Source organism: Cricetulus griseus, chromosome 2 (genome assembly GCF_003668045.3).
Source record: "Cricetulus griseus strain 17A/GY chromosome 2, alternate assembly CriGri-PICRH-1.0, whole genome shotgun sequence".
NCBI lineage: Eukaryota > Metazoa > Chordata > Mammalia > Rodentia > Cricetidae > Cricetulus > Cricetulus griseus.
Genome location: NC_048595.1, coordinates 177127787 through 177150722, shown reverse-complemented (window position 1 = coordinate 177150722; position 22936 = coordinate 177127787). Strand labels below are relative to the sequence as shown.

At 43.9% G+C, this 22936-nt stretch overlaps 1 protein-coding gene across 1 annotated transcript in view; it reads left to right on the top strand.

Annotated features, from left to right (window-relative positions):
• The first annotated feature begins 4208 nt into the window (after nucleotides 1-4208).
• Sh3tc2 (SH3 domain and tetratricopeptide repeats 2) overlaps nucleotides 4209-22936 on the top strand; it is a 58810-nt gene continuing 40082 nt past the window's right edge. The window contains exons 1-4 of the mRNA XM_027402777.2: nucleotides 4209-4260; nucleotides 11594-11692; nucleotides 20045-20172; nucleotides 22512-22617. Of these exons, the coding sequence (XP_027258578.2) occupies nucleotides 4209-4260; nucleotides 11594-11692; nucleotides 20045-20172; nucleotides 22512-22617 (385 nt within the window). The remainder of the gene's footprint in view (nucleotides 4261-11593; nucleotides 11693-20044; nucleotides 20173-22511; nucleotides 22618-22936) is intronic.

Below are 22936 nucleotides of genomic sequence, written 5' to 3'. Positions count from 1 at the left end.
TAAATTTTCCAAGAGAAGATATATTTCCCTTGTGCAGTGGCAACTCAGAAGCTCCCTATGTCTGGTCTTCAGTCCCTGGCCTGCAGTTCTGGGCACTCTGAGCTCTGGAAGACTTCTTTGAATTAGTTTGTGACATTTACAAGTTGGGGAACTCCACCAGCAGTTCTGGATGTTTGGTCTCCAGGACAAAGAAGAACGCCTGCTGATGTGAGTAGCCCTTCCTGTGTTTCCCCCTAGCCCAGAGCACAGCAGGGGCTTCCCGAGGTTGGGCAGAGGTACCTCTCCCTATCGCTCCCCAGCTGGGTCAGCTGCCACTTGTCACTCAGCCAACTTCACTTGAACCAGCTGCTACCAAAAAAGTATTAAGGGAACAATACCTGCTGATGATGTGGGTGGCAAATGAAATGTGTCTGGATTTCCCCCTATTCTTTGAGCTCATGCTTCTGAATCTTCCCCAGTGAAACTTCCATCTTCACTGCTCCACTGAGACAGTCAGTGGCAGTCAGTTCTCAACCAATGTCTCCTCTCTATTAGCAGCACAGACACAGTGGGTCACCTGGTGTCTTAGGGTTACTCTTGTTGTGATGAAAATGCCATGACCAAAACAACTTTGGGATGAAGGGGTTTATTTGGCTCACACTTCCACATCACAGTCCATCATCAAAGGAAACCAAAACAGGAAGGAACTCAAGCAGGGCAAGAACCTGGAGGCAGGAGCTGATGCAGAGGCCATGGAGGGGTGTTGCTTACCAGTTTGCTTCTCATGGCTTGCTCATCCTGCTTTCTTACAGAACCCAGGACCACCAGCCCAGGGATGACACCACCCATAATGGCCTGGGCCCTCTCCATCAATTACTAATTAAGAAAATGCCATATAGTTGTTACAAATTAAGAAAATACGGTGTAGTTGAATCTTTTGGAGGCATTGTCTCAATTGAGGCTCCCTCCCCTCTGATGACTCCAGCTTGTGTCAAGTTGGCATAAGACTAGTCAGTACATCTGCTGGTAAAGATACTTTCTTCTAGGGATTCATTCAGCCACACTGAAAACCTCTCACTGGCCCCACCCCTTCTCTTTCTTCTGACAAAATCAGTAGCTTGCATGGCCTAGTCTCCCATGTTTTCTTTCTATTCTATTGTGCCAGCACTCTCTCAGAACATCACATTTAGTCCTGTGACTTTAAACGTCTCCTTCCTGTTAACTGTTCAGGTTTTTGCCTGTGACTGGCAAGCCCCTCTCAGCTCCCATTCCTACTTGCATCTTTGCTTAGACACATCTGTCAAAGGCCCTTAAACCTAAACTTTGAAAGCCAGCTCCTCCAAAGCTTGTTTCTCAGACATCATGCTAATTCTCTCAGTTGTTCAGGGGCAAACACGAAGTGTACTCTTCATGGATTTGTCCCTTCATGCCCTCAGCCTCCTGCTGTATCTTTGGAATGGTTTGTTCTGATGGTGCCCAGGTTGTTAGATTTAAAAAAAAAGGAGGGAGAGGCTTAGTCTGATCTTAGGCCTGACTGTGTTTATAGTTAGAGGGCTAGAGGGCATCTTGTTACTCACTTGTGCCCTAAAGTAAAGATGGGAATATGGTCTCTTATAGGGGTGGAAATGATATCCTTAGCCTGCAAGGGAAGCTGGGAATTGTAGTCTTTTAGCAGGAAACTAGCTCAGGTGTTTGGACACCAGTGTAAAGGTGGTTGTGGAGGCACTTAGGGTGAAGTTTCATCTCAAGAAATTAATCTTAATATAGAAACATGATAAGTCAGGCTGGGAGTACGCAGCTCAATAGTAGAGAACCTGCCTGATGTTTTAAGCTAACGACACCAAACCCAGCTGTTTGCCCTCAAGAGCTCCAGCATAGAGACAAGGAAAGTTTGCTGCTGTGGCCTCTGAGCTCATCCACAAACCCCGACTTCCCACACTCCAGCAACTGTGCTTTCTTTAATATGCCATTCAGGCTCCTGCCACAGGGCCTTTGCTCCCGCTGCCTCTCTGCCTAGAAATCTCTTTGTTCTGATGATTCACCAGAACAATTCATGAGTGGAACTGAGGTCTGCATCTCGAGGGAAGCAGGAAGTTCCTCAAGCAATGGGCCGTTCATTTCAGACTTGCCAAAATGTCTGTCTTAACCAGCTGCCCCAGGGCATCCTTTAGGACAGTTGATCTGGGTCTTGATCCATCATCATTTCTGGTTGTGTGGTCCCTGCATGAGAGTGGCTTGTGGATAAGTCCCAAAGAAGGGCTAAGCCTATTCATTTGCACACAGAGGTCAGAGCTTGGCTTCTCTTCATTGTCTAGTTTGTGGGGACCTCTCAGAGACTTTGAATGACTGCTTTCTGAAGAACAACTTACCCTTTCATCTGGAGTAGGTTTTGGTGAGGGGAGGGCAGGGTGTACATCATGGAAAACAGACACTTTAAACAGTTGTGCATAGACAAAACGCCCACCATGAGGGGGCTGGGATCAAGGGACCACACCACTGAACGTCCTTGCCCTAGCCCTCCTCTTTTCCTATGCTTTCCACTATGGATGGCTGGTCCAGAGGGTTCTCTGTAAGAACACTTGCCTGTGTTCTGATACTGGTGGGAGGAGCTCACATGTCAAAAAAGTGACACTTAAAACCATGGGACCAAACGGGATGGGCCCAAGTACTAAGTGTGACATTCAGAAATGGTGTGTGTGTATGTGTGTGTGTGTGTGTGTGTGTGTGTGTGTCTGTGTGTGTATGTGTGTGTGTCTGTGTGTGCAGACTTGGGCAAGTTAAATGCCCCTCTTCACTTATTTTTTTCCTTATCAAAAAAGAAAAAAAAATGCTTGTATTATGGGGCTCTTATGGTCCTTAAATAGTATATAATGTGTGCTTGGCTCATGGAAAGCATGTTGTTTGACTCACAACCAATTAGCATACAGTCTGTGAAGCTGTAGTGGTGGCTTGCTGGAGATCCTGTGTGCTGTGTGTCTCTAGGCTGATCCAGTACACACTGGGGATACTCTGGGTTACTCCAGACAGACTGACTCCTGTCCTTCTCACTGTCACCCCATGTTTCCTCCTAAAATGTACACCTGACCAGGCCACTGCCCTTCCTAAAAGCCCAGCAAAACCTGAAACTTCAGCCTCCAGAGAGCCTGAGGCACAAGCCTGCCAGGACCCTGCCTCTCTCTGCAAGTACCTTCTTGTCCTTGGGTGTTCCTGCAGACCTTTGCTCTGGGTGGGAAGGGGGCCGGGTCAGTGCCCAGTGATCCTGTGGCTGGCTCTTTAGAGCAAGCCCCTGAGCAAGTCTCAAAGGTATGCAGCCTGTTCACCCTACCTCCTGTGAGCGATCTCAAGGGAGATTTCTGAGGCTCAGCCTCGTTGTATGAGGTGCATTCCCCGGCTCCACTGCCTATCTGAAACAGAAAAGAGGTTGGTCTAGCACGACGAGTTCTTCACGAATGCCTGACACCTTAAATGTTTTGGGTAGTCCAACCCTTCACCCATAAAATTCTTGGTATCGATGAGTGATTTCCTGGATTCTCTTCCACCGGGACTTTTTGGGTCCACAGTTGGGAGCTTGGGTGCTCAGCACTGTAAGTGGGCCACTGACACTGCAGACGGTCACTCACTGGCCTGACTTTATCAAACGGAAGCATTTGCAGAGAGGTTTTCTAAGACTTTGCGGGTCCACAGTTGGGAGCTTGGGTGCTCAGCACTGTAAGTGGGCCACTGATACTGCAGACGGTCACTCACTGGCCTGACTTTATCAAACGGAAGCGTTTGCAGAGAGGTTTTCTAAGAGCAGGCAGGGGAGTCTGTGGGCCAAGTCCATCAGGGAGCGAGCAAGAACAACACCCTCGATTCCCAGGATGCTCTTTGCCCTCCTCTGCCCTGGCCACCCTCACAAGAACCGAACTGTATCTGGATCCTAGAATGCTAGGAATGTGCCACAGCCTGAGAGGCATGAAGCAATCTGTAGAAGAGCAGGGAGGAGCTGCTCACCAGGCCAAGGCCTGACAGTGCAAGGACTATCTGGCCTGCAGGCTGAGTGGCCCCTCCCACCTTCCCTGGCCTCCCCACTGTAGGCCGGATATCAAAGGCTGCATTGTGCATTGAGCAGCCTTGGTCCCTCGCGTGCCAGGGAGGAGGTGGGAGGAGGGACACCACTGATGGGAGGCTCCCAAGGTTCTCCTGCCTGGCGTTCCCAGGGGCCTTGGCCCAGGGAGGATGGTGCACACATGGGTGGCTGCTTCTGTATCCCTGGGGAGCGGAGTCTGCCCTGGTGCCCAGGTGAGTTTCCTGAGGGGATCTGGTCTGGGGTTTAAGCAAGAGAGCTGGTCCAGGGAAGTCGGTGTTTTGGAGAAAGTGTCCTTAAAGACTGGGAGGTGGCTGTACTTTCTGGCTGCCTCTCGTCCCCTTCTAGTTTGGTGTTTCCCATTCTGGGTGCAGTCTGGGAAAATTCTACTTTACCCGAAAAGTAGGCTCTGTGCTGGGTCTGTGCTCTGTGGAGCCGGAGTGAGGGCCGCTTTTGGCAGCCACTCCTAGTGTGTGACTAAGCCCTTCCTTCCTTTCTTCCCAAGATTCCCTAGGACAGGAAGAAGGCTCTACAGTGAGTTCCTCTGTGGCCCATGGATGGTCATAAATTTGGCCTGGGTCACTCAGCGCTATTTTCATCAGGGCTTTTGCCGCAGAGGAAGCACAGGCGGTTTCCTCCCTCTTACCTGCGAAGGTGGCTTTGGGCCCGTTGAGTTGAGGTCATGGAAAATTGTTCTGGGAAACTGTCTAACTATCTGGACACAAGGTGACCAGTCTTCCTGGTTTGCCTGAGACTGAGGGTTTTCCTGGGATGGGATTAGCTCTAAAACTCAGATAGCCACAGCGAACCAGGACAGTTGGTCATACTGTTGAAGAGATCCTTCAGCTTTTCATAGCTCAGACGAAGGAGGCCCTGTGGTTTGCCTGTAGGATGTCCATCCGGATGAGTGATGGCTCTAGGGGGAAAGGGCTAGGCTGGGCTGGGGGAGGACTGACTTGGGAGATAGAGGAATATTACTCTGAGGCATCGTTCTGCACCTTTATTAAGGTCACGTGTCTTCCTGGAACGTTACTGTGGTTCTGATGAGCACCACCATGGTTCTTGTGAGTGCCACCATGGTTCTGGTGAACACTACCTGGTTCTGGTGAGCACCACCTGGTTCTGGTGAGCACAACAGGGAGGTTTTCCTACCTAAGAACTTTTCCTCTGACTGACTGCTTTCCTCTGTGGTCTTGTGACTTGGGTTTCTCAAAAGGACTTGAGATTTTTAAGGTGAGCCCCAAACAAGCCCGAAGTCCTGGCCTACACATTTTGACACAGCAAGTACTTCTTCCTAGACAATGGACACCAAGAACCCCATCCAAAACCATAAGCAAACTCCAAACACCACAAAAGGCTGTGACATATTTTGTTTCTCCAAATTTCTGGGTTTATAGTCTTTTCAAACCTTTCCTCAAGTCCCCAGGGGGACAGACATAGTGAGGGCTACTTGGGATCACAGGTCTGGAAGCTGGAAACCTGGGGGGTCCAGGTATGCCTCTGTTTACCTCCAGGTAGGAACATGTCTTTGTGATCAACCACTTGGGCTTTCAGGCCTAAAGGTCTGCGTTTGAGCTTGGTTCTTTTATTCATATAGAGTAACTTATGTAATGCCTCTGTTTCTGTTTCTTCACCCATGGATTTTATGACCTGTCAGCTCTCCTCACAGGTTGTGGGGGGCTCAAGTCTACACATTCAACATAGAAAACAGTCCAGCACACGATGAGTCATGCATAAATAGATATCAGGCCTTGTTAATGATATTTCTGTGACCCTGGCATATCACATGCTCAGGGGTCCATGTGGTCTTCTACAAAGTCTGAGGTTGTGATCTGCTGGTGGAGGTGCTCAGGGGCTCTGCCCCGACAATAACCCAGCATAAGTGAGAGGAACTCAGCCGCTGTCTGATGGAGTCCCATTTTGAAGAGTTCTGTGGTGTGAAACTAGAAAGCTGATACTGAAGGTGTCCTACGAGTTTCACGACACTGTTATCCTGTAATGTTATCCTTTCGCTTTTTTCTTTCACCACTGGCCCTGGGTTTACTGTTACACCAGGAGCCAGCTTTCTATTTATTCTGTCACAGTTTCCTAGCCATTTTTCCTGTGTTGTTCTCCACCCACCAGGCTTTTCCTGAGGGAAGTTGCTAGGGATGCATCTGAGGCCAGATGGTGTAAATATTTCCATCCTAGCCTCCTGGTATATCCTAGGGAAACGTTACAAAGTCTGAGACACTTCTCTGGACAGCTTAACATTTGCGTGACCCTAGGCAAGTCTCTGGGACATTTGACTAGCAGTTATCTGACAGTGTGCTGCATTGAGGGGTGGTGACATTAGATTGGACAGTATGTCTCATTGGATGTGACTTTTGGTGATGACCAGCTGTTCTACTGCTAGTTAATATGGGCCGCACCTCTTCTCTAATTCGCTGGTCTCTACTGGAGAGAGGTCTGTGTTCTAGTTTTCTTTGGCTGCTTCTGCTATTGGGTCTGTTTAGGTGGGAGTTAACAGTGAGGACCAAATCATGTGTCCTTGTGTGTGGGGGAGGCAGGGAGAAGGTTGGAGATAATGTGCCACCCTGGGTGGCTGCCCAGGTTTGCTGTGGTGTAACAGTAATAGAAGCTGGCATGGTCTGCCTCGGCAAGCTCTGATCTCCTGTGTAGACCCTTCCTGCAGCTCCTCCTGTTGAGGCTTCCTGCTTTCTTTAGAAATCTCCCACTAGCACACGGTGGGAGGGCAGGTCCTGGTCAGTTGCCAGGACCTCTGGCTCCTCCCCTTTGGGTTTCTTGCCATTGTTAGACACTAACAAGTGCCTGCTTCAGATCACACAGGAAGCCATGTCAGAAGTGTCTAGCACTTGTCCCTTATCTCCAACATCCCTTTGTAGAGATTTGGCAGAAATTCTTATAAAGATGATGTAGGGGAGACTTTTTTTTTTTTTCTTTTTTTGTAGACACTGTCATTCTCTTTTCAGCCTTTCTGGTAAGATATAATTACTCCAGGAGGTGAATAATGCACACAGCAATAAACAGGGCACCATTCCGAACTTAAAAGAATGGAGAGACATTTTGAACGCAGTGGTGGTACAGAGCGTTGGAACAATGAGCCCCATCCACTTTATCATTTTGTGCCATCAAAACTTCTTCATTTCTTTCTCTTTTTGAATAAATAAGAAAGTTGCATCTTCAGTTAGGGTTGCCTGGATGGCTCTTTCCAGTCTGACTCCCACTTCTCACTCAACAAAACTAACCACTTTTGTGAATTGTGTGGTTTCCCCCTATTACATGTCCATGTACATTCAATCACTACAGAGAATAGTTGGCATTTTAGACATAAACAGAATGCTATTGTTATGGAAATTGCTTGCCGACCCCCACCTACTTTGTAGTCTGAGATACATCCATATAGATGGATGTAACTATAGTTAGAGTCTGTTTTTCATCCCAGCAAGGAGATGTGGGCTTAGCTCACAAAACTGCTGATGGTGTGTTTTCTGAGTCAAAGAAAAAGAAATGTGGGCGAAGTAATAAAGGGCATGCAGGGAAGCCTTCAATGTTGATTTTCTTTAAGTTTTGGGGTAATTGTACCAGCAGAGAAGCCAGAAGAGAAGGGGGAGGAGCTTCATTTCCAGCAAGTTTCTGTGTTGGGATGCTTTCCTCATCGGAGACCTTTGACCTTAGAGTTCCAAGGTCAGCTGCCATAGTAGAGACAACCAAGTCTGTCCCCAATGATTTGGATGACCTCTGACTCTTCTGTTAAGTTGCTGTGTGGCCCTAGTTAAGTCACCACTCATGTCTGGGCCTAAATTTCCCAACCTTTTTTTTTTTTTTTCTGATGTTTATTTCTCTCTCATGTATCTTCAGTATTTGGCAGGTCAGGATGCCTTCTTTCTTTCTTACTTTAAAACACAGTGTGATATCATTTACTCTGCTCTCTCTCTTTATGCTATTAAAATTACAGCCCAGTCTCCCACTCCTCCCCTGATTTTCTAACAGCTTTTCAGCTGGCCCCTCTGAGTCTTCTGTTTCCTTCTCGGTGTCCTTCCCATGCTTCTTCTAGCAGAGGGATCATTTTTATTATGCCACTCCACTGCCAAGAATGTTCCATAGCTCCCCGCTGCTTACAGAACCATTCTATCACTTCTGCCTGCCACAAAGTGCTTATCTCTCCTGGCCACTTACCTGTCCAGCATGTGCACGTTGGCTTTTACTACCATAGACACACACCAAGCTCATCGCTACCCTACATGCTCATTTCTTGCAGATTAAAAGACCTTCTAGTTAGATCTGTTCTTTTTATTTGATGTGTTTTGCTTGCATGCATGTATGTGGACCACATGTATTCTTGGTGCCTGAGGAGGTCAGAAGAAGGCATTGGATCCCTTGGAACTGGACTTACAGATAGTTGGTTGTGAACCACCATGTGGATACTGGGAATCACACCCAGGTCCTCCGCAAGAGCAACGAGTATGTTTAACTGAGAAGCCGTCACTCTAGGGCCCCTAGGAAGGTTTCTCATGTTCTTTCTTGTGTACTCTAGGTTCAAGTTCTCTGATAACTATATGCAGCATTGATGTTTTCTTACACTCTGCCAGCTGCACCTTACTCTTGTACTTACACCTTTTGATTAGCACACATTCTTGAATTTAATGCATTATAGTTTATGCATTTTTTTGGGGGGGAAGAATAGCTCTTTTCCGATTCTATTTAGAAAACCATTGACAGCTTAAATTATAGAGATAGTCATCTGTAGTTTCTGCAAGTTTATTTTTAGAGACATCTTTTAAAATGTCCCATCCTCCCTACCCCTGGGGCTGCCCTGCAGATCACAAAAGTCAGAATTCATGTTGATGAAGCCTAAGCATCATACATTCCAAACCTCACACCTCCTTTTCAGGCCATGTGACCTGTGTCCCACACCAGGGGTATTGCCTTGGACTTTCCTTCCAGAAGGAAGGTTCCCTTCACAGGCTGCTGCTGTCAGATCTTAATTTGTGCAAGGACAAAATGAGTGACTGGGTAGGCTGGGCCATGGTGGCTGAACAGCAGGTATCTTGCAGTGGGACAGTAGCCACTCACCTCTGTTGATAGTATGAGAATGTAAGCCCAGGGCTCTAAATCTTCTAGGTTTCAAAGTAACAAGCAATTTGGAGTAAATAAAACATGTTGATTTCTAAGTAGCATTGAACATTTAAAACTAAAAATTCACTCTGTAGGAGAGGAAAAAGAGATGTTTGGGGAGTTTACTCTAGCCTGTGGTTAAAGCTCATCATCAGGTAGGACAGCAGTCACCACTCCATATGTGTTTCTTGGGCCAGGGACAGAAACACCATTTAGAAGTGCTGGAAATGCAGAACCTCACCCAGATTAGGCACTTATTGCATTTGAGGAGCACTGATCTGCTCATGTGGTTCTCAACCCCGCCTTACACTGATATAATCATGTGGGAATTTAAAACAAAAGTAACCCTCGACTCCCGTAGCTGCCCTGAAGATCACAAAAGTTAGAATCCATGATGATGAAGCCTAAGCATCATATATATGTATATGTATATGAATATGTATATGCATATGAATATGAATATATATATTATATATTATATATATATGTGTGTGTGTGTGTGTGTGTGTGTGTGTGTGTGTGTGTGTATGTGTGTATGAAATATTAAACCTAACCTGGATGACTCAAATAAACAGCCAGGGTTCAGAAGTGCTGACCTGGGAAAATCCTTTCATACAGGAGAAATTAAAGACCCCAGAAATGGACAGGTCAAATGCCTTGTCCAATGTCATCTTACCAGTCCATGGAAAGGTCTCATGATTTCCAGCTGTCCCCCCCCCCCCCGCCATTACTTTTGACTTCTGGGGGCTGAACTATGGGATAACTCCGTTAACCTTTACTCATTGCTGCCAGATGGCCTACTAACTGCTTAGCTTTCAGCATTGAGCAGCTCAATTCTGAAATTCTAAATTTCTAAAAGGATTTTCCACATGAAGAGCTAGCACTTCCTTCTGCCTATGCAAGCTGAAATCCATTTCGTTCCTACTGTCTATCAACAGTGCTACCTGCTCCCATCATGAAGAAAGGGAGTCTAGATGCCACCATGGAGGCCCACAGCGGAGTGGGACCAAGCCTCTTGGTAACAGTAGGGTGATTTTGGCTGCATGAGTCTTGTTGAATGTTTGGGCTGTGTCATTAAACTACAGGTCCAGATGGCAAGACTTGGTGGGCCTGGACACCTCTGACCTAAATTTTATAGGCAACTGTGAAGATAAAGTAAGTGACTTGGAAACAGTGGTAGAGACAGATTGTTAACCTTTTTTTCCTACGAGGAGGTTATGCTTGCACGGTTCTGGTCCAGTGGTTTAGTTCTTGAGAATTCTTGTGGCTGAAAGGACAAAGTCCAGCAGTCAAAATTAACGTGCTAAAGACTTGAGCTCCTTTGTATTTGGAATACTGTGAAAGAGGCCAGTTCTGGAGGGCTATCCAACTTTTTGGGTTCTCTACAGCATGAAAACCTGTCATGACTTATGTATTATCTGTGGTGTTCAAACTGTGAGCATGATTTGTGGGGTCCTACAGCACAAAAGAACTACCCTGGGCTGTATGTGGTCCAGGGGTGGTGACTGGGCACACCTTTGCATCTATAGCAATGGGTAAATTTCTCTGCTCTTTCTATTTCCTCATATTTTTTAGTTGCACTCTCAACTCTTTTGTCAACCTTAAGCAATCAAAATACCACTCCTCTAACCTCACCCTAGTCTTCACCCTGTGTTTCGATCTGCATCCCCCCTTTTAACATTTATTTATAGTGTGTGTGTGTGTGTGTGTGTGTGTGTGTGTGTGTGTGTGTGTGTGTATGTGTGTAGAGGTCAGAGAACAAGTTACAGGGATCAGTTCTTCCCTTGGGGATTGGAATCAGGTTATCAGGCTTGATGGCCTTTATCTATTGAGCCATCTCATCAGTCTATCAGCCCACTGTCTTCCTTCTTTGAATTCTGTTATTTTGGTGCTGCTTACCATGGAGCCCAGAACCTTGTTCATGTTAGGTAAGCACTGTTCTAACAGCTTCAGCCTACACCCTTTACTCCAAAAACAGGAGTTATTTTAAGAGGTGAGAGGATAGAGATTGTAGGCAGGACCCTGTTTGTGGGCAGATAGATGCACAGCATGGGGACATTACAATCGTTTCTCAGCCGTTCTTCTAATGATATCATTCTTTCTCACTCATTGACCTAGACCTTGCTGCAGTTAGAGCCATAATGATCTGTGTAGGCTCCACATACCTGGAGCACCTTCAGTGTACTACACCCTGGAACTTGGTTTGACCAATGGGTGGGAATATTTAACGAAATGGGTACACCCAGGCTGCTGCAGGACTGAGATAGCATACATGACAGTTCTTTGATAACAGCTGGCTACAAAGTAGTTATAAGGCAATGCTGACAATAGTTCTTTCAAGCCCCTAGTCTTGGGAAAACCACTGGCTCTGGGTAGGAACTTAGTCCATACTTATGACTTACAAATGATCTTTTGCTTTATTTTCTTCAGGTAAAGAAGGTCCTTCCAAGGATCCATCTAGATCAGGTGAGGACACATCCTCACTTGAAAACAAGAGAAAATGTTTCCTGCCACGGAATATGACTCAAGGTATCTAAATCACAAAGAAAACACCTTCTGGGTAGAGTATCTGGGTAGAGTATTCCAGGGGCTTCCTTATCCCTCCATCTGCAGACCCCCACCTCATTGCCCTGTCTCTTGTTACCTCCAAGTGCATCTTTGCAAGTGTGTCTGTCATATTGTCACACTCACAAACCTTCCAGACTATTAGTCAAAGCTCTTGAGAATCTAGCATGTATCAGAAAATCCATATATAAATTCTGGGTTCAAGAAACATATTATTGATAATTTTAAAGGTGATATGGGGGAAGGGTTGAATTTTAAAAAGTGTGCATACAACATGGTACCTTAAAGAGTTGTTTGTGTGCAGTTGGTGTCCAGAAAATGTGTGACAAAGACACAGATGGAGGGATGAATATGTGGAGGACCTGTTTTTATCCTATATAACACTTACCACAGTCTCTTCATATTCTAGGCTCTGAGTAAATATTTCTTAAACAAGCAAATAATAAAACAAAGACCCGAATGTGTAGAATGAGAAAAATGGCTGGGTAGAAGTATCTAAATGAATATTTTAGAAGCAGAAGATGATTTAGAAATCAATATGATAGAAGATGTTCATTTTCATGAATATCTCATGAGGTCCTCTTTTGTGAGACTTCAGTAGAACTCACAAAAAAGGAATTCTCATGAGAAAATGGTATCATTGAGATGAACCTTACAGCAGAAACCAGGAGACAGACATAGGAAATGTAGTTTCTGTAGCATAGCTTCTGGCATGCAGTAGTGGGGACCATTTTTCTTTTCTTTTCTTTTTTAATTTAGTTTTTTGAGATGGTCTCATTATGTAGCTCTGGGTGCCCTGAAACTTGCTATATAGATCAGGCTGACCTCTAACTCACTGAGATCCACCTGCCTCTACCTTCCTAGTGCTGAGATAAAAGGCATGTTCCACCAGGCTGGGCTTAGAGGGACCATTTTGAGAGCAGATCCTGTGTGAGGAGGTCTGTTACATGGTCCTCGGTTTACACAGTCTTCTCTGTATAGCAACACCCAAATTCCTACCTATCAGATGGGAAGGTGGGAAGCAGAGCTTGAGAAGGGACAGTGACTGGACTATCACACACTTACTATGAGATGAGGAAGAGGCTTGAACCTTTGTGGTATAAGTCAGGGTTTGCTAAAGGAACAGCACTGAGAATATATAAAGTGGATTCATTAGAGTGTCTTATAGGCTGTGGTCCAGCTAGTCCAACAATGGCTGTCTGTCAACAAAAAGTCAAAGAATCAAGTAGTTGTTCAGTCCGTGAGGCTGAATGTCTTAATTGGTCTGCAGTGTATGCTGGAGTCCTAAGAAGTAGGCTCTAATACCAGTGAAGGAATGGACTTTCCAGTAAAAGCAAGGGCAAGAAGGCAGAGAGCTAGACTTCTTTCTTCCATGTCCTTGTATAGGATGCCACCAGAAGTTGGGGCCCAGATTTAAGGTGGATTTTCCCACCTCAAAAGATTCAAATTGAAGGTGAGGCTTCCCATGTCAGATGATTTAATTAAGAAAAATTCCTCACATGTGTACCTAGCTGCATGGGTTTTGGTAATTACAGATGTAGAGATGACAACAAAGAACAGCCATCACACTTGTCTTGTTTGTGACCATCATGGTGCAAACTTGTCCAAAAATATACCTTTCCTTGTGATACAAGATTTGTGAAAGAGTTACATTTTGGATATTTTTTAAGGATATAAATGGTGTTAATAGATACTGCATAATTATCAAACCAGGCTCTGTCTATTCCCCATTGGAAATTATGTCAAAATGATAGTTTTTGATTTAAAACTTTTTAGCACATTTACTTGTGGGTGTGTTTATATGTGTGTGGGCTCATGTATCAGGATTTGGGAACTGGGTCTCCGCTTCCACCATGTGCGTCTCAGGATCAAACTCAGGTCATCAGGCTTAACAAGTATCTTATCCACTGAGCCATGTCAGCGGTAAGGAGAAAAATTTTGCTCTTGGGTCACCTACTTGACATCTATAAGCTTGGGTCACCCCGGGAAACACTTTAGCTGTCACCTGCTGTTCCAGAACCACACTAGAGTCAGCATATTTGACTTGTTAGTGCACGGAGGCCGATAAATAAGAGTATCATCAGGTGAAAGCAAATCTGCAGGCCGAGCTTGCAGGAAGGTCATGGTGTGGAAGTGGGAGACTTGGTGCTGGCTGCCAACCTTGCTTTATGCAGGCCAGTCCCAGACACATCATCCTGATCACTGGCCGGGCTTCCAGAAAGATTAAAATAGGACACAACATGCTTCAGCCTGCACTAGAGTGAACTGGCCTTACTGCCCTGTGTGGTGATTTGGGGTACTACAGGGTCCCACCTGCACAAAGGTTCTGCTCTCAGTATCAACTAAGATCTTATTGAAACCCACGGTGTCTCCATTTTTGTATACATGGCTTCACACATCACAAGGAGAGTCACACTGAATGGTGCCACCAGTGGGCAACAATAATTTTGAAAGAGATCCTGAGAGGGAGTTTGTATCAGGTTTTGGAAGGCAGGAGAGATGGCGTTTGGCAGAACAGAGGCCAATAGTATCAGCTGTTGTCAAGGTTAATAGTATCAGCAGATGAGGACATTGGTGAGCAGTAATTGATGTGGTGTTGGGGCTGGGGCCTGGGCCAGAAGCTTCAGATGTGTTGAACATTTAATATGGGCCAGGAACTAAGAAAAGACAAATGTATAACTCATTGGAAAGGTCCCTTTCAATCTGTCATGGGCCTTATCAAAACCATCTTTTTTTCCTAAAAAGAATATCAAGCATGCATGGGTAGTTGACTGCTTAGGGTGGCACAGTTATTGAAGGTAGAGCTAATCCCTGACCCTTTAAGTTGTGGAAATCCTCCCTTGGCTTCTTGTCTGTGCCATCACTCACCCTGGAGGCTAGCATGGAGTAAGGCTGCAGGATGGAGGCTGAGGAGAATGGCCAGATGTAGAGGAGTTGTTGGGTGGACTGGAGGGAACACAGACCAGAGAGGAGTTGAAGAAACTCCACCTAACTTGATGTAGGTCATTTGAAGATGCTCGGGAGCTGACCACACCCACAGACAGCACTTTCAGTGCCTTTGGTTGAAAATGGGCCATTCCCACAGGGGGTTCAGGCTGCCCTGTGGACTCCACCTGCAGGAGAGGGGCCATATCTCTAACCTAGGTTAAGTCAAGTTGGGATGAGGAGAGGTTTCTGTGATTCCAGCCTAGTGCTTCTGTCTCTCGTGTTAGATGTGTCAGATTATTATTAACAAAACTGGTACTTAATATCTGAAGAAGCCATTTCCAAAAGGACAATTTCTGCATCAAAGGGACATCCTGGGTGGACTCTTCTAATAACCCCAGACACATATCCAACTGTGTATCCTGGTTTATTGGTTCCATTGCATCTTCTGCCCTCCATAGATCTTTTCTCCATGGAAAGGAATGCTTGGTAGGCCAGTGCTTTCCAGGCATCACTCATGGGAACAAGAACTAATCTTATTCTTGTTGTACTGGGCATCTAAACAGACTCCCAGGAGGCTTCAAGGAGTGTTTGTTAAATGAAAGTGAACTCTGAAGAAATGAAAAAATTGACTATTAATATCTTCCCTGGTTACCATGAGAAATGTTAATCATGGAACATGAGAAACGAGTTGGGAAAATGTATGCAAATTGCTCATGAGCTAATGTTTATTACCTACTATAAATTTGTGTGTAGGGGCTGGAGAGATGGCTCAGTGGTTAAGAGCACTGACTGACCCAAGAAACAAGCGGGGGTAGCAATCCTAATATCCAACAAATTGGACTTTAAACTAAAATCATCCAAAAGAGATGAAGAAGGTCATTTCCTATTCATCACAGGAGAAATCCATCAGGATGAAGTCTCAATTCTGAACATTTATGCCCCAAATACAAAGGCATCCATGTTTGTAAAAGAAACATTATTAAAACTCAAATCACACATAAAACTGCACACACTTATAGTGGGAGATTTCAACACCCCACTCTGATCACTGGACAGGAACACCAGACAGAAACTTAACAAAGAAACAAAAGAACTAATAGACATTATGGCGCAATTGGATTTAACAGATATCTATAGAACATTCCATCCAAATACAAAAAATTTACCTTCTTCTCAGTGCCACATGGAACCTTCTCTAAAATCGACTACATATTTGGCAACATAGCAAACCTCAACAGGTACAAAAAATTGAAATAACCCCCTGTGGCTTATCAGACCACCAGGCTTTAAAATTAGAATTCAACAACAACACGAACTACAGAAAACCTACAAACTCATGGAAATTAAGTAACACCCAATTGCACAATTCATGGGTCCAAGAAGAAATAAAAAAAGAAATCAAAGCTTTCCTAGAATTCAATGAGAATTCGGACACAACATATCCAAGCCTATGGGATACTTTGAAAGCAGTGCTAAGAGGAAAGTTCATAGTGCTAAATGCCCACAAGAAGAAACAGCAGAATAATCACACTAGAGAATTAACAGCACAACTGAAAACTTTAGAAAGCATAGAAGCCAATACAACCCGGAGGAGCAGACACCAGGAAATAATCAAATTGAGGGCTGAAATCAATAAAAAGGAAATTAGGAGAACAATACAAAGAATCAATACAACAAAAAGTTGGTTCTTCGAGAAAATCAACAAGATAGACAAACCTTATCCAAACTTACCAAACAACAGAGAGTGAACATGCAAATGAATAAAATCAGGAATGAAAAGGGGGACATAACAACAGACACAGAAGAAATCCAGAGAATCATCGGGTCATATTTTGAAAACCTATATTTCTCAAAATCTGAAAATCTAAAGGAAATGGACAATTTTCTGGACAGATTTCACTTACCAAAGTTAAATCAAGAACAGATAAGCAACTTAAATAGACCTATAACCCCTAATGAAATTGAAGTCATCAGAAGTCTCCCAACCAAAAAAAGCCCAGGGCCAGATGGCTTCAGCGCAGAATTCTACTAGAAATTCAAAGTACAGCTAATACCAATTCTCCTCAAAGTATTCCACACAATAGAAGCATAAGGGTCATTACCAAACTCTTTTTATGAGGCTTCAATAAACTTGATACCCAACCCACACAAAGACACAACTAAGAAAGAGAACTACAGACCAATATCCCTCATGAACATCGATGCAAAAATTCTCAATAAAATATTGGCAAATCGAATACAGGAACACATCAGAGAAATCATCCGTCCTGATCAAGTAGGCTTCATCCCAGGGATGCAAGGATGGTTCAACATACAAAAATCCATCAATGTAATCCACCATATAAAGAAAAGAAAAAACCCGATCATCTCACTAGATGCTGAAAAAGCTTTGAGAAAATCCAACACCCCTTCATGAGAAAGGTCTTGGAGAAATCAGGGATAACAGGAACATACCTCAACATAATAAAAGCAATATACAGCAAGCCGACAGCCAACATCAAAGTAAATGGAGAGAAACTCAATGCAATTCCTCTAAAATCAGGGAAAAGACAAGGCTGTCCACTCTCTCCATATCTCTTCAATATTGTTCTTGAAGTTCTAACTAGAGCAATAAGACAACAAAAGGAGATCAAGGGAATACAAATTGCAAAGGAAGAAGTCAAACTCTCACTATTTGCATATGGTATGATAGTCTACATAAGTGACCCGAAAAACTCTACCAGGGAACTCCTACAGCTGATAAACACCTTCAGCAAAGTGGCAGGATACAAGATTAACTCAAAAAAAATCTGTAGCCCTACTATATACGGATGACACATTGGTGGAAAAAGAAATCAGAGAAGCATCACCCTTTACAATTGCCACAAACATTATAAAATACCTTGGGGTAACACTAACCAAAAAAAGTGAAAGACCTGTACTGTAAGAATTTTGAGTCTCTAAAGAAAGAAATTAAAGAAGATACCAGAAAATGGAAAGATCTCCCATGCTCTTGGATAGGCAGGATCAGCATAGTAAAAATGGCAATCTTGCCAAAAGCAATCTACAGATTCAATGCAATCCCCATCAAAATCCCAACACAATTCTTCACTGACCTCGAAAGAACAATTCTCAACTTTATATGGAGAAACAAAAGACCCAGGATAACCAAAACAATGCTGTACAATACCAGAACTTCTGGAGGCATTACCATCCCTGACTCTATTACAGAGCTATAGTCCTGAAAACAGCTTGGTATTGGCACAAAAATTGACAGGTAGACCAATGGAATAGAGTTGAAAACCCTGATATTAACCCACACACCTATGAACACCTGATTTTTGACAAACAATCCAAATATATACGCTGGAACAAAGAGAAAATCTTCAACAAATGGTGCTGGCATAACTGGATGCAAACATGTAGAAGACTACAGATAGGCCCAAGCCTTTCATCCTGCACAAAACTTAAGTCAAAATGGATCAATGACCTCAACATAAACCCAGCCACACTGAACCTATTAGAAGATAAAGTGGGAAATACCCTTGAATTAATCGGTACAGGAGACTGCTTCCTGAACATAACACCAGTAGCACAGACACTGAGATCAACAATTAATAAATGGGACCTCCTGAAGCTTCTGTAAAGCAAAGGACACAGTCAGCAAGACAAAATAGCAGCCCACAGACTGGGAAAAGATATTCACCAACCCCACATCTGACAGAGGGCTGATCTCCAAAATATACAAAGAACTCAAGAAGCTAGTCTCCAAAACACCAAACAATCCAATTAAAAAATGGGGTACAGAACTAAATAGACAATTCTCAATAGAGGAATCTAAAATGGCTGAAAGACACATAAGAAAGTGTTCAACATCCTTAGTCATCAGGGAAATGCAAATCAAAACAACTCTGAGATACCATCTTACTCCTGTCAGAATGGCTAAAATCAAAAATACCAATCACAGTTTATGCTGGACAGGATGTGGAGAAAGAGGAACCCTCCTCCATTGCTGGCGGGAGTGCCAACTTGTACAGCCACTTTGGAAATCAGTATGGTGACTCCTCAAGAAAATGGGAATGAGTCTACCACAAGATCCAGCAATTCCACTCCTAGGAATATACCCAAAAGAAACACATTCATACAACAAGGACATCTGTTCAACAATGTTCATAGCACTAAATAGCCTGAAGACTATGGATACATGTACATTTACACAATGAGTACTCTCAAAAAAACAATGGAATTGAAAAAATGGATGGAACTAGAAGAAACCATTCTGAGTGAGGTAACCCAATCACAAAAAGACAAACATGATATGTACTCACTCATATGTGGATTTTAGACATAGAGTAAAGGATTACCATCCTACAATATACACTGCCAGAGAAACTAGTAAACAAGGAGGACCCTAAAAGAGACAAACATTGTCTCCTGGAGAAGGGGAAAGGGTCAAGATCCCCTGAGCAAATTGAGAGCATGGGAAGAGGGGAAAGGGAGCTAAGAGAGTGAGAAGGGAAGAAAAGGAAGGATGCAGAGGTCATGAGGAAGCAGAAATTTTGAGTCAGGTGTAGATTAGAAGAAAGGACATATGATAGGTAGAATTTTAGTTGGGGGGGTGGTAGAGGAGGAAGGGAGGGAGAAGGGAACTGGGATCGTCATGTAATTCAATCTTGTTTATAATTCAAATACATAAAAAATAAAATTAAAATATATAAGGAGCTTAAAAAAGAACTTGTTTCCAAAACAAAATCTATATCATATATAAACATATATCATATATATAATATATGTATTTATATATAAAATCAATGTGAAGTTTAGCAATGTTAATTTTGGCTCTTTGGCTATATTGAAAATTTCTCTAAAAGAAAGAACAGTTTTTGTTTTTTTGGTTTTTTTTAAAGAGCACTGACTGTTCTTCCTGAAGACTTGGGTTCAGCTCCCAGCACCCATGTGGAATCTCATAACTCTCTGTAACTCCTAAATCTGACACCCTCACACAGACACATGTAGGCAAAATACCAATGCAACAAAATAAAAACAAATAACTTTTTAAAAAGAAGTATGTTTAGTAAAAATAAATTTGTGTGTAAATGCATTCCCTTCAGTTTGGATAATGTAGTTTTCATTTGGAAAGTTCACACAACATCTGCTGGAAGCGATGTCTGGCCTGGCTGCTCACCTGAGCCAAAGTGGCCACTGTGTACCTCTGCAGACCTCTGCTGGCCTTCAGTGTCTTCCTGTCCCCAGGAAGGCCACTTGTACGGGAACTTGGAGGATCATTTAGCCTGCTCTGATCTATTGTTAGTGGAGGACACCAATCTCGGGCTTGTGGGGGAACATTTTCCCCTGGCTCTTTCTTCTCTTTCACTGTGTGTCCAGCCTTGCATCCTTATTCTCTTTCAGACCTGGTGCTCTCATTCTGTGTGAAGAGTCGCTCCAGGAGGTGTGTCAACGCACCCTTACAGGAAGCAGCACGGAGGCGGCTCTGGGCCCTGGAGAATGAGGACCATGAAGTCTCTGCACTGTTTAAGGTGACCTGGGGTGGCTGGCTCTCAGATCTCAGGTCCCTATTAGCAAAGACTGTGCCTGAAACAAAGTAAGTCCCCAAGAAAGCAGCTGGCTGTCTAACAGGAACGAGCGGCCTAAGCCGGAGGAACCTCCTTCCCGATTTTGGGCAAGTTACTTGCACTAATGCAGGAGGGTGTTTATGGCAACTGCCTCAGAAGTATTACCCGCCCCGCAACGTGCTACATTTGAATTATGTTTTGTTACTAAGATAACAATACTCACATACTTTCTTGTTGTGATTTAAACACACAGTTCACTTATGATGTTTATCTCCAGAACATTCTATCCCCATTACTCCAAATTTAATTGTTGTGCTACCAACAACTGTCCATTTTCTTCTTGTCCTCGGGTCCTGGTAAACACTGAGTACATTTTCTTTCCTGAGATAGGGTTCTCTGTGTAGCCCTGGCTGTCCTGGATTGCATACTGTAGACTAGAGTGGCCTTGAACTCACAGAGATCCATCTAAGGTGTGCACCACCACCGCACAACAAGCACGTATTTTTTTAATATTGCCAATGGAAGAACCACAACTATAAATGTTAGGATGAGAAGAACAACGCAGTAAATTAAGTGGATTTTTTTCATAGTAGATCGATGTTTAATGGTCAAAGACTAAGAGGCAGAAATGGAGAGAGTTTGTTGCTGTCAACGGTGGGGAGAACAAGCATTGCTTTACACATCAAACTAATATGTCTAATTATTTTCATTTCCTCCTTTATCTGGTACAACTTGAAAGGAGAAAAGTGCTGTGGCTGCCATGACACAGAGTGACAGTGGCTGGTTTTTAGGAGAAACCAAGTCTACACCTGTAGAGAGCTTGGTTTTGTACATGGGTAGTGTTATTCACTCCACAATTAATGGCTAAAGGTTAAAAACAAATCCGTGTGCTCCTGTGTGTGACTTCAGTGTATGCACATGTGTGGGGGTGTACATGCCCCGTGCAGGTCACCATGGTTGTGCATTCAAGGAGGCTGGAGGGGGACACTAGGTGTCCTGCTCTACCACTTTTTACTTTATTCTTTTGAGATGGAGTTTTCACTCACACTGGAGTTAGGCTGATGGCCAACAAACCCCGGCGTTCCTCCAGGTTCTGTGCCACCCCTCAGTCCTGGGATTGCAGATGCAGGGGCTACGCCTGGCTTTTCTTACATGGGTGCTGGGGACCTAAACTCATGTCCTCATGCTTGAGTGACAAGTGGTTTCTCTTACTGAGCCATTGCTCCAGCCCTGGGCTTCTAAATTTTACTTTATTCTATTTTTTAATCTCTGGAATTCGGGAAGTAAAGACATCAGCTACTGATGGCTTTGATGAATTTCCTTTTGATTCAAGCCATCTTTGCTGTGGACAGGAGCAGGGTTTGATGGCAAGAACTTTCTGCTAGGTCATGCCTTGAGCTAAGTATGTTTAGGGGTGAAAGCTGAGGCTGGAAGTTGGCTATATCCTAGAGCCAGTCAGGGCTCTATAGCTTGCTCACTGTGGGTGACCCTGGGCAAGTTACCTCACCTCTCTGTGTCTTCATCTCTTTGTTTACAAAACTGGGGGATGCTATTAGCTTCAGAAACTATTAACCATAACACCCATCCTTATTTAGTGTACATCTTAGAGAAAGTATACCTTGTCTGTTAGGTAGGGTGCCACACTTCCTCATCTTTCATTTAAGAAGTGGTTAGATGTTACAAAAGCCTGTCTTAGAATGGATTAAATACCACTATTGCACTCTTTTCAGTTATTTATTGTGGGAGCTGAATGAAGTCGGGTCTAGCAGTTGCTCTTGATGGCAGTTCCTAGCCCTTGGGTGGGATGTTCAGACCATGACTCCGAGCAACCAACAGAGAAAGACTGAGGGGAAACTAGTGTCACTGGCTTCAAGCTTACTGTGGTCCCATGTTAGACAGCAAGATACTCATAGGCCTCTTCTTGTTCTGCTTATGGAAATAAATTGGCAAATATTTTTTGAGGTTGTTGGCTGACTGCACTTTTGAATAGAAGATGCATATATTCTCCACTGGCAACCGTGCTTCTTAGAATCATGTGTTCCCAAAGCAAGAGCATGCATAAAGATTTATCTATCGAGGTAGCTATTCCAGTGCTGTTTAGGGCAGTATGATTGTAAAATAACCCAAATGTGGAAGGATGGCATTCATAACCATTAAACATAATGTAGGCCACTCACTGATAGAGAGATGGTTTACAGCACACTGCTTAGCAACCACTCGTCTACTGTTGACTAATGTTGGGTCCTCACAACATCTCCTTAAAGGACTCTGTCACCACAGGATTTCTTGTTGCTCTTGTTTAGGACCTCTCTGCAAGGCTGGTGAGAGTCCAGTCCCAGAAGGATCAGTTCCTCATCACCTTCAAGACTGTGGAAGAAATCTGGAAGTTTTCCACCTACCTGAACTTAGGTATGCCCTGGGTACGTAGAGGAGAACATACTTCTCAGCTTTTTCAACCTGGGAATTGGTTTGTCCCTGATAGTTAAAAGAGATGCCGCCCTGAAATGGATGGTTAGCTTTTGAAATATCATCAACTCTCTAGAGCTAATTCTAAACTAAATATTAACTATCACTCTAAAATGTCATGTGAAGAAACTCATTTCTCTATGTCCAGGGAGAGATTATTTTAAATTACATAACTGGGCAAACCATTTGGTGAGCTACTGAGTTGGCAGCAGTGAGATAGATGTTGAGGTCATTAAGAAGAAAGACAGCTATTCTTGAGGAA